The sequence below is a fragment of the Solanum lycopersicum genome, chromosome 12, assembly GCF_036512215.1.
Source record: "Solanum lycopersicum chromosome 12, SLM_r2.1".
Taxonomy (NCBI): domain Eukaryota; kingdom Viridiplantae; phylum Streptophyta; class Magnoliopsida; order Solanales; family Solanaceae; genus Solanum; species Solanum lycopersicum.
Window position 1 is genome coordinate 42,146,846 of NC_090811.1, and position 12,884 is coordinate 42,159,729.

The 12,884-nt window shown below is 38.3% G+C and overlaps 1 protein-coding gene across 1 annotated transcript; it reads left to right on the forward strand.

Annotated features, from left to right (window-relative positions):
• Positions 1-484: 484 nt before the first annotated feature.
• LOC138340371 (uncharacterized) lies at positions 485-6,530 on the forward strand. The gene is made up of 8 exons (XM_069292088.1): positions 485-568; positions 2,091-2,343; positions 2,392-2,456; positions 2,932-3,166; positions 3,509-3,823; positions 5,077-5,228; positions 5,955-6,085; positions 6,140-6,530. The coding sequence occupies exons 1-8, from the start codon at positions 485-487 to the stop codon at positions 6,528-6,530; spliced, it is 1,626 nt and encodes a 541-aa protein (XP_069148189.1).
• The last annotated feature ends 6,354 nt before the right edge of the window (positions 6,531-12,884 follow it).

Genomic DNA, 12,884 nt, shown 5'->3' on the forward strand with positions numbered 1-12,884 from the left:
TAAGTATTGAGGGTGTTGGATTAGAGTAGAGGAGAATGTTTATATTAATTATTATCATGTGTAATTATTTAATAATAATTAGGCATAACCATTGGGAAAAAAAGGGGAATCTTTGGCAAACAAAAGCTTGATTTCATATATGAAACCTGTGGAAAAATTCCATAGACATTATTTATTTAAGTAAGTTACATCAAACTACTTATTGGCTTTAAGCTTTTATTTCATTTTTAATTTTCATATAGTAATACTCCATAAAGTATATGGATATAGCTAACAAAATTTTGGTGGTATTGTGTTACATGAGTATTATTAGAATCATAATATTTTGAGGAGTTGAGGCTTGACAGTAGGCTTGAAATTTAGTAAGTACAATCTTGACATATAAAATATATCAAGAGTAGGATCTTGATTGGATACATGAGTGAGTTTGGAGTTTAGGTTAAACATATAACCTATGGACTCGCTTACTTATGAATATTGCACAATGGATAGATTGGGAACGTTCCGAAGCTTTGCGAAAGGGAAAGGAAAAATCTTAAAGATTGGTGACACGAGTTCGGCATTTAAGGTATGTTAAGACTTTTTTTTAGACTTGTAGAAGGACGTTTTCCTAATTAAAAATTAAAAATGAAAATAGATAAAGGGGTAAGGGGGAAAGATGGTGGTCTCGTATCAATGGTGTGACGGGCATTGGTACGAGTACCGGTGTTATAAAAAGGAAAATACTATTATAGAATGTGGATTGAAATTTGAGAATGCCAAAGCATATGGGCATTAGCTGATGTATTATTGACTTGAATTCCTTGTGTGATTGTGTTTTATTTATTTCACCCGTATAGTTGAGATAATTGAGGTGGTTATGTATTATATTCATATTGATGGATTGAGATGCATCATCATTCCCTCTATTGAAACAATATTGTGCACATGCATCGAGATGAGACTGAGTATAAGTTGGGCACGTGGAGATCGTCCGTGCTGGGGATGGTGAGATGTTAAGATTGTAATTTGGGCACGTGGAGACCGTCCGTGCGAAAATTGTTTGATATTATGATAGTGCGTTGAGATCGTCTGCACAGACATGTGGAGATCGTCCGTGTCGGTATATGGACCTCGTGAGTTCCCCATGGGTCATGAACTCTCGATGTATTTCCGAGGAGTATCATGTATATACGGTTGAGTGAGTACTGGGTATTCTGAGACATATCATTACATGACATCATATTGCATTGCATTTCATCCCATCATTCATTCTTGATGACTATATGTTTCGTTTGGTGTTTGGAAAATATTAAATGTTGATTTCCTTTATTGATGAAACTTAAATAGTGAGTGTAATATATATATATATATACTTGTATAATTTAAGAACTTATTTTCTTATATAAACTCCCGTCACTACTTCTTCGTTGTCGGTCAATGAGACATATTGGGTACACGTGGTTTCGTACTCATACTACGCTTGTTGCACTCTTTGTGGTGCAGATTCGATTCCGAGTAGGAGCACATCTCGTGGATCAAATTGAGTCCGGATTGAAGTTCTTGGAGTTGTGGTGAGCTGCTTGGCGGTTCTGTGGCCCACACCTCCCTCTATCTTTTACTTATTCTGTTATTCCGTATTCAGACAGGATATCCCTTATGTTAGATTTGCCTTTTAGTATCAGACTTGCATCGTATTATAGAAGCTCTTGTACTCATGACACAATTTCTTGGGTAGTATTTTTTTTCAGTTTTCCACATTCGTACTTATAAGAACTCAGTGTTGGAGATTAGGAAATTGTTGTCTTTTCACTTCTTTGTTAGTTAAGTTTGTTAAAAATATGTTGGTTGGCTTACCTATTGGTTGGGAATATAGGTGCCATCATGACTCGTGATTTTGGGTCGTGACAAATTTGGTATCAGAGCCCTAGGTTCATCGGTCTCAAGGGTACAAGGGCAATGTCTTTAGAGTCTTGCGGATCGGTATGAAGACGTCCATACCTATCTTCGAGAGGCTATAGGACATTTAGGAAATATTCTGTTATTTTATTCATTATCGTGCTCACTTGACCTTGTAGAAATTCTAATCTTGATATCTCATTCTCTCTCAGATGGCGAGGAATCGTACATCGGCAAGTGGTGGTCAGGATCCTATTCCTGTGCCTGCTTCTGGGAACACTATCCGATGTAGAGGTAGGGGACGAGCTCGAGGTCGGGGTAGGGGCCGTATTGCAGCACCTGTGGGTGGTCAAGTACCAATAGCTACCCAGGGTCATGATAGGACCGTACCTCCTGGTGCAGATGTTCTTCATGTGGATGTGCAAGATCGTGTCGAGGGGGATGGGCCAGCTCAGGCTCCAACCAGTACTATTGTTCCCTAAGTGCTTCAAGATACCCTGGCTCGTATGTTAGGAATCCTAGAGGGGATGGCCCAGGCAGGAGCTTTGCCTGTCACTTCCTGGACTGAGTTTACTCAGGTATTTCTATCCAAATTTGTTCCACGCAGTGAGAGGGAGCGCAAGAGGGCCGAGTTTGAGGGTTTGTAGCAAAATGGTATGTCAGTTGCAGAATATGAGGGTAAATTTCATGCCTTGGCTAGGCATGCTTCGATGATACTTCCCACAGAGGCTGAGAGAGTGAGAAGGTTTGTTAAGGGGCTGATTATTCCGATCCGTCTAGGAGTTTCTCAGGTTGCTGCTTTTGGTGTTCCATTCCAGAAAGTGGTGGATGCTGCTAAGGAGTTGGAGATGATTCGACGTGAGGGATTTGAGCAGCGAGAGGGCAAGAGGACTCGTTATTCAGGCGATTATGGTGGTGCTCCGCCTAGGAGTCGGGGTTTACTTGGGCAGAGGTTATCACCCTTAGTCCAGCAGACCCATTCATGCTGCTATACCAGCGTCTGAGGCTGGTTACGCTGGGCATAACTCTTCGAGCTCTGTACATACTTCGCAGGGTTCATCTTCTAGACCTGTAGTTCGTGGAGGGCATTCTGGTCATTCGGGTTCCTCTCATCAGCCTGCATCTCGTAGGGGTTGCTTTGAGTGTGGTTATATGGGACACTTTGTGAGAGACTGCCCTAGGACCAGACGTGGTGGTTTACATCAGGGTTCTCAGGCTTCGACTTCCAGGGTTGCACAACCTCCAGCTAGGGGTGGTGCACAGAATGGTAGAGGTGGTTCTCATTCAGGTAGAGGTGGTTCTCCTTCTGGTCGAGGTGGTGGTCGTGGAGGTTCACAATCTGATGGAGGTCGTTCTCACTGTTATGCTATTCCAGGTAGGCCAGAGGATGAAGCCTCAGATGCTGTTATCACAGGTATTATTCCGGTTTGTCATCGACCAGCTACTGTATTATTTGATCCAGGCTCTACTTATTCTTATGTGTCCACATATTTTGCTCCTAGTCTGGATATATTGTGTGAGTCTCTTGATTTGCCGATACGTGTTTCTACTCCTGTCGGGGATTCTGTAGTTGTAGATCAAGTGTATCGTTTATGTACTGTTACTTTGATGGGGTATGACACTCATGCAGATCTAAAGGTCTTAGAAATGATAGATTTTGATGTGATTCTTGGTATGGATTGGTTATCTTCTTACTACGCAATTTTAAATTGTCATGCTAAGACCATCACTTTAGCTATGCCTGGAATTCCTATAGTAGAATGGAGAGGTACTCTTATACATCCTTCTAAGGGTGTGATATCATTCCTTAAGGCTCGTCAGTTGGTACAGAGGGGATGTTTGGCGTACTTGGCCCACATTCGAGATACTAGTATTGAGACTCCTTTGCTTGAGTCTATTCCAGTAGTGAGTGAATTTTCAGAAGTATTTCCGACCGATTTGCCAGGTCTTCCACTAGATCAAGATATTGATTTTTGTATTGATGTGGAGCCAGGCACTCGGCCTATTTCCATTCCTCTTTATCGTATGGCACCAGCTGAATTGAAAGAGTTGAAGGAGCAGCCGCAGGATTTGTTGAGCAAAGGTTTTATTATACCAAGTGTATCTCCTTGGGGTGCTCCAGTGTTATTTGTGAAGAAGAAAGATGGATCTATGCGTATGTGTATTGACTATCGGCAGTTGAACAAGGTAACCATCAGAAATAAGTATTTGATACCTCATATTGATGATTTATTTGATCAGTTGCAGGGTGCTTCAGTTTTCTCCAAAATTGACTTGAGATCTGGCTATCATCAGCTGAAGGTTAGGGCGGAGGATATCCCTAAGACAACTTTTCGAACACGTTATGGTCATTACGAGTTTTTGGTGATGTCTTTCGGACAGACTAATGCCCCAGCAGCTTTTATGGACTTGATGAATGGAGTGTTCAGACCGTATTTAGATTCCTTTGTTATTGTCTTTATAGATGATATATTGATATACTCACGCACTAAGGAGGAGCATGAGCATCATTTGAGGATTGTTCTTGGGATTCTAAAGGAGAAGAAGCTTTATGCAAAGTTTTCAAAGTGTGAGTTTTGGCTTAGTTCGGTAGCATTCTTGGGACATGTAGTGTCCAAGGAGGGTATCATGGTGGATCCTAAGAAGATTGAGGTGGTTAGAGATTGGGTCAGACCTACTTCAGTTACTGAGATTCGGAGTTTCTTGGGCCTTGCAGGTTATTATCGATGGTTTGTTGAGGGTTTCTCATCCATTGCATCTCCATTAACTAGATTGACACAAAAGGAGGTGACTTTTCAGTGGTCTAACGAATGTGAGGTTAGTTTCCAAAGGCTCAAGACTTTATTGACTACTGCTCCAATTTTGACACTACCCGTGGAGGGAGAGGGTTTTGTTGTATATTGTGATGCTTCTCGGATTGGTCTTGGTTGTGTGTTGATGCAGAAGGGAAGGGTGATAGCTTATGCTTCGAGGCAGTTAAAGGTTCATGAGAAGAACTACCCTATTCATGATTTAGAGTTGGCGTCTGTTGTGTTTGCATTAAAGATTTGGAGGCATTATCTTTATGGTGTGCATTGTGAGGTGTTCACGGATCATCGTAGTCTCCAGTATATATTCAATCAGAGGGATCTCAATTTGAGGCAGAGGAGATGGTTGGAGTTGCTCAAGACTACGATATGACTATTCTTTATCACCCAGGCAAAGCAAATGTTGTAGCAGATGCCTTGAGTCGGAAGGCGGTAAGTATGGGTAGTCTAGCCATGTTACAGGTTGGCGAGCGTCCTTTAGCTAGGGATGTCCAATCCCTGGCCAATAGCTTTGTGAGACTTGATATTTCAGAATCTGGTAAGGTGTTGGCTTATATGGAGGCTAGGTCATCCTTGTTGGAGCAGATTCGTGCTCAACAGTTTGATGATGGTGATTTATGTAAGATTAGGGACAAGGTTTTAAAAGGAGAAGCCAAGGCTGCAATTCTTGATAGTGAGGGAGTTTTGAGGATTAAGGGTCGTATATGTGTTCCTCGTACAGGTGATTTTACTAGATTGATCATGGAGGAGGCTCGTAGTTCGAGGTACTCTATTCATCCAGGGGCTACTAAGATGTATCGTGACTTGAAGCAACACTATTGGTGGTGTCGTATGAAGAGGGACATAGTAGATTTTGTATCTCGATGTTTGAATTGTCAGCAAGTGAAGTATGAACACCAAAAGCCTGGAGGTATGACTCAGAGGATGCCCATACCTGAGTGGAAGTGGGAGCGCATTGCTATGGACTTTGTGGTAGGGTTTCCACGTACCTTGGGTAAGTTTGATGCTATATGGGTCATCGTGGATCGACTGACTAAGTCTGCACACTTTGTACCAGTTCAGACTACCTATAACTCAGAGAAGTTAGCCAAGATCTATATTCAAGAGATAGTTCGTTTGCATGGAGTTCCTATATCTATTATTTCAGATCGTGGCACCCAATTTACATCTCATTTCTGGCTGTCTATGCAGAAAGAGTTGGGCACTCGAGTGGATCTTAGTACAGCCTTTCACCCTCAGACTGATGGTCAATCTGAGCGAACTATTCAGGTTCTTGAGGATATGTTGCGGGCATGTGTGATTGACTTTGGTGGTCAGTGGGACCAGTTCTTGCCTCTAGCAGAGTTTGCTTACAATAATAGTTATCACTCGAGCATTGAGATGGCACCATTTGAGGCTCTGTATGGCAGGAGATGTCGATCTCCAATTGGCTGGTTTGATGCATTTGAGGTTAGACCATGGGGTACAAATTTGTTGAGGGAGTCCTTGGACAAGGTCAAGTTGATCCAAGATAGACTTCTCATGGCACAGAGTAGGCAAAAGAGTTATGTAGATCGAAAGATTCGTGATTTAGAGTTTATGGTTGGAGAGAGGGTTTTATTGAAGGTTTCACCCATGAAGGGTGTGATGAGGTTTGGAAAGAAGGGCAAGTTGAGCCCAAGGTATATTGGTCCTTTCGAGATTATTGAGCGTATTGGTGAGGTGGCGTATCAATTGGCTTTGCCACCTGGTTTGTCAGGTGTTCATCCTGTATTTCATATCTCTATGCTTAAGAAGTATCATCAGGGCGGTGATCATGTGATTCAATGGGATTCAGTGTTACTTGATCAGAATTTTGACTTTTGAGGAAGAGTCGATCTCCATTCTGGATAGGCAAATTCGAAAGCTAAGGTCCAAGGAGATTGCTTCAGTAAAGGTTCAGTGGAAGCACCGTCCAGTGGAGGAGGCTACATGGGAGACAAAGTCAGACATAAGGAGTAAATATCCTCATCTTTTTGAGCATTCAGGTTAGTTCTTTTCTTTTTCCGTTCGAGGACGAACGTTTGTTTAAGTGGTAGGTGATGTAACAGCCCGCTAGATCGTTTGGAGAACTCAAACTATCTTTACTCTTTCCGTAGAATTTAAAATTAAAAAAATTGAAATATTCGGTAACCACGATTATTTAGTTGTCAGATAAGTGTTAAATATTTAATATAGCTGCATACTTAATGGGCCAGATCAACACCTAATTTAGTTAAAACCTTTTTTTTTCACTTAGCCCATTTAGTAAATTAAGATAAATGAGTGATTAGCATAACCCCATTAATATATTCTGGCAAAACGTGTAGGGGAAAAGAAACCGTCGACTTCAGGTGAACGATTTATTCTCAAACTTTTCAATTCTTCATTTGAGTATATTGTCAAGTGAATTAAATTGTTTTTTTAAATTATTTGTTGGTGTGTATATGAGAAAATAGATTATTTTTGGATCTGTTCAGATCCCTTGTGAAGGAACGGAAAAGAACCATTTTTTTATTTATGTGATAACTTTATCAACCTAAGGGGGGAGCATTGAATGCCCATTAATGAGGCTCATTATGGAAGTGGCAGATGACATGACCAATTCTTTGGGAATTAAGCAATTGAACCGATTAAAATTAAAGAAAAGAATGAAGGATCTCACATTTAAAGTGCATTTTCTTGTTTGTTAACTAGTGAAAATGGGTATTAATTTATTTATTTACAGAATTTAGTCACTAGTATTAGTATGTTATCTTTAGAGAATTAAGTTTTTTTTTATTGCATTGGATTATATAAATCTTCATATTGACGATGAAGGATATATTATTAATAGTAGGTATTGCTGGAAATTTTTTTGGGTTGTACAACTTGTTAATTTAATTTATTCCTAATGACTAGCAGGTAAATTAAGTGAGTTACCGTAAGTATTGAGGGTGTTGGATTAGAGTAGAGGAGAATGTTTATATTAATTATTATCATGTGTAATTATTTAATAAGAATTAGGCATAACCATTGGGGAAAAAAAAGGGGGAATCTTTGGCAAACAAAAGCTTTATTTCATATATGAAACCTGCGGAAAAATTCCATAGACATTATTTATTTAAGTAAGTTACATCAAACTACTTATTGGCTTTAAACTTTTATTTCATTTTTAATTTTCATATAGTAATACTCCATAGAGTATATGGATATAGCTAACAAAATTTTGGTGGTATTGTGTTACATGAGTATTATTAGAATCATAATATTTTGAGGAGTTGAGGCTTGACAGTAGGCTTGAAATTTAGTAAGTACAATCTTGACATATAAAATATATCAAGAGTAGGAGCTTGATTGGATACATGAGTGAGTTTGGAGTTTAGGTTAGACATATAACCTATGAACTCGCTTACTTACGAATATTGCACAATGGATAGATTGGGAACGTTCCGAAGCTTTGCGAAAGGGAAAGGAAAAATCTTGAAGATTGGTGACACGAGTTCGGCATTTAAGGTATGTTAAGACTTTTTTTTAGACTTGTTGAAGGACGTTTTCCTAATTAAAAATAGACAAAGGGGTAAGGGGGAAAGATGGTGGTCTCGTATCAATGGTGTGATGGGCATTGGTACGAGTACCGGTGTTATAAAAAGGAAAATACTATTATAGAATGTGGATTGAAATTTGAGAATGTCAAAGCATATGGGCATTAGCTGATATATTATTGACTTGAATTCCTTGTGTGATTGTGTTTTATTTATTTCACCCATATAGTTGAGATAATTGAGGTGGTTATGTATTATATTCATATTGATTGATTGAGATGCATCATCATTCCCTCTATTGAAACAATATTGTGCACATGCATCGAGATGAGACTGAGTATAAGTTGGGCACGTGGAGATCGTCCGTGCTGGGGATGGTGAGATGTTAAGATTGTAATTTGGGCACGTGGAGACCGTCCGTGCGAAAATTGTTTGATATTATGATAGTGCGTTGAGATCGTCCGCACAGACACGTGTAGATCGTCTGTGTCGGTATATGGACCTCGCGAGTCCCCCATGGGTCATGAACTCTCGATGTATTTCCGAGAAGTATCATGTATATACAGTTGAGTGAGTACTGGGTATTCTGAGACATATCATTACATGGCATCATATTGCACTGCATTTCATCCCATCATTCATTCTTGATGACTATATGTTTCGTTTGGTGTTTGGAAAATATTAAATGTTGATTTCCTTTATTGATGAAACTTAAATAGTGAGTGTAATATATATATATACTTGTATAATTTAAGAACTTATTTTCTTATATAAACTCCCGTCACTACTTCTTCGTTGTCGGTCAATGAGACATACTGGGTACACGTGGTTTCGTACTCATACTACGCTTGTTGCACTCTTTGTGGTGCAGATTCGATTCCGAGTAGGAGCACATCTCATGGAGCAAATTGAGTCCGGCTTGAAGTTCTTGGAGTTGTGGTGAGCTGCTTGGCTGTTCCGTGGCCCACACCTCCCTCTATCTTTTACTTATTCTGTTATTCAGTATTCAGACAGGATATCCCTTATGTTAGATTTGCCTTTTAGTATCAGACTTGCATCGTATTTTAGAAGCTCTTGAACTCATGACACCATTTCTTGGGTAGTACTTTTTTTCAGTTTTCCGCATTCGTACTTATAAGAACTCAGTGTTGGAGATTTGGAAATTGTTGTCTTTTCACTTCTTTGTTAGTTAAGTTTGTTAAAAATATGTTGGTTGGCTTACCTATTGGTTGGGAATATAGGTGCCATCACGACTCGTGGTTTTGGGTCGTGACAACTTATCTAGAGTAGTTAAGGGTTGTCTATTTAAGGTGTGAAGAGGGCATAGGAATGGTCGCTTCGTATCTTACCAAGATAAGTCTTAAGAATGACTCTAGTTAGGGAAGTTGGTTGATTATGTAGACATGATCCAAACTTAGGTAGTCTTAAGGATTACTTAGGTAATCTTGTCGAGGTTAATCATGGACATTATCTTCTTGATTAACTTGAGTAAGTCTTTTGATAACCTTTGGAAGGGAGAATGTCATATTATATGTATGCTGTTGTATTAAGTGAGAATGATCTTATCCTAGGTAATCTATAGGATCTCTTAAGTGTGTGCGTAAGGGATTGTATGGGCGGTCGCTTCACAAGTAATTCAAGTGAACCTTTGAATTACCTTTGGTAATAGGATATCATGTTGATGTGGTTAATGTATTGTAAGTGTGTGTATCTCAATAGATGGTCTTATGAATCATTTAGGTATGCTTAGAGAGGGTGTATGTGTAGTCTCTCTTTGGCTTACCTAAGTGAGTCTTAGGATAACTTTTAGTGAGAGGATGACATGCTAGAAAGTATTTCTTGTGAAGTTGAGAAGCTTCACTGTCACAGCGAGAAATAGTTCAATGTAACTTGACATGAATTTATTGTAATGTTACTAAAAAATATGAATAATTGTGTAAGTGATTTTTTATGTGTTTCTAAGGTGTTAAATGTTGTTCTTATGCTTATGCTATGATGTTTTAATCTAAGGATGCATATTCCCAATAAATGTCCATTTTCATAATTTTTATGCATTATGACATACTTAGTACATGTGTTTGTACTAATTTCATGATTTTATCTATCTCTAAAGTAATTCATAGGTGAGGTGCTTTTGGGAGATAAGCTTGGATTAGAAAATCTTTCAAGCAAGTTGAAGTATGTCCTCATTTGACTCAAGGGCATTGATGGCTTGTATCTCTTTCATTGAAGTATTGTAATAAAGTAATTATTTTGATATTCGTATTGTATGGGCTGTGTCCCAAGTATTCTCGAGTCTAAGATTTGATAAAATGAGACTTAGTATTTCTTATGGATTTCGTATGAAGGATGTTTTATGATATTTGTGTGAAAAGTTTTGATTCCACACTACTTTTCATATGTTTATATGCAATGAACGATATAGAAGGGCTTGTACAGGACCTCCGAGAGGTCAAGTACATCGCTCAACGATCTAAGGAATACCCTAACTTCTAGGGTATAGGTGCGGGTCGTGAAACATACAACCTCTTCATACACACCTAACTGATCCTTAATGTTACCAAAGATAAGGATACCTCCTTTTCCATCACATTCATTACTAGAGTAAATATTCATGCATTTAAGAACTTCACAGAAAGACCATCTTCCAAGATAACCCCCAAGTTACAGTAGTGCGATGTGAAAGTAGGATCCCATACTACGATCCCATACTACTACTCCCACTTAGTTCTCCTTAGGAATAACCCTAGACTAGGCACATCACATTCAATCATTATATAACCTTCATCAACATTAGACATAAGATCAACATGCTTCCTTAACATTAGACATGTAATAAACATACTTTATTAATATTTGACATATATTCAACATGCTTCAATAACATCATATAGTAACTCATTCATTCACATTCATTACAAGGACATACCAAGACTCCCTCCAAATGTCTGCTTGATTAATGCATAGATGGTGTTCCATTCCACCACCTACCTTAAGTAGGATACACATAGGAAGACCTAGTTCATTACATTCATTTGTGGGACCTAACTTTAATCGACATAGACCAGAGAGCCTGACATGGAATCCCCATATAAACCCCTACCGGATGACAGATACCCACTTGCCTAAGATAGGGCCATTCTCTTAGACTTTACATGGATCACCAATAGCGAAATCTATGTGGGAACATAGTTAAGAGATAAGGAGATTGCTTATATGTACTACATATCAACTAACAAAGAGTAATCATCTCAAGAGGTACATCGGATAAAACATCTACACTCACGAAGAGTATCCACCCCTTTTTGAAATCTTCTTGGTGATAAGCATAAATACCCGCGGAGTTTAGACATTCATTACATTCATTATCTATAGGTTAAGATATCATACCAAGTAACACATCTCAATTACGAAGAGTACTCATCTAAACCTAAAATTCCTTCATTGGGAAGATCTTGGGAATAGTGAGGTTACTACTAGACACTACATCTTACTCGCAAAGAGTTTCCACCCCAAAACCCCCTTTTTCATTCATTAGAGTTCTTAGGATTGTTAAGGTTGGTACTAGACACTACATATCTGCTTATGAGAGTGTCCACCCCAAATCCCCCATTCATTCATTAAAGTTCTATTGAGAAAACCCTTTCGGTAGACTCTCATTCATTATATTTTCATTAGCTTCATTCATTCATTCATTTTATATGTGAGTATATGTGATAAAGCCTTTCACTTAATCATTATCATTCATAACATTGTATCCTAATCATGATAATACTACATTCATCATAATTCACACACTATCATACTTCACATTCATATCATACTTCAATTAGACATAGTAGCTTCAAGCTATACATTCATAACATCATAAGATATCTCTATGCGTATACATCATAACATTACTCTACTTCACATTCAATGCCTTCAAGGCCATAATCACAATTCATCTATACATTCCAATACATATCAAGTAAATACCGCCACCATAAGTGGACCATACCACACAAGATCAATTCAAGAAGACTAGAACAATTGAGATTAACTTACCCTTCATCCAAGCCTTGATCACCTTTACTCAATTTTCCAACAAATCATCATAATTAGGCACAATTTGCAGTACATAATCATAATACAACTTAGTATATACACAATTCTAATAATATCCAATCAATTTCATCAAACCCCCTACATAACCCAAAATTGGAGAATTAGGATGATCTTGGGTTTATAGAGTTTTTTATATAATAATTTTATTAATTAACATTGAAAACATCATAATTCATTCATGCAAACTGTTTCATGCGAAAACCCATGCTTAGAATTCGAAGTAGAAGATTTTAGGTCTTTAAAACCATTTGAAAAAGCATTTGGATTGGATCCTTGAATAATAGAAGAACAAATTATGAATTACCATATCTTATATGAAGAAAACCCATGAAATTTGATGCAAAAACCAGTGAAAGTCTTCGATCCTAGCTTTATCTTGAGTTCAAGCTCTAATAGAGTCTTGAGAGAGTTTTGTTTTGGAGAGAGGTTTTGATTTTGAAAGGTGAAGTCTAATTTAGGTCTTAGAGGTATAAACTAGATGAAAATACTTAAAACACCTAAAATAAACGTCTACTAGTTAATAGGATGTGGGTAAATCGGGTTGATCGAGACACCTACAGATAAATTGAAG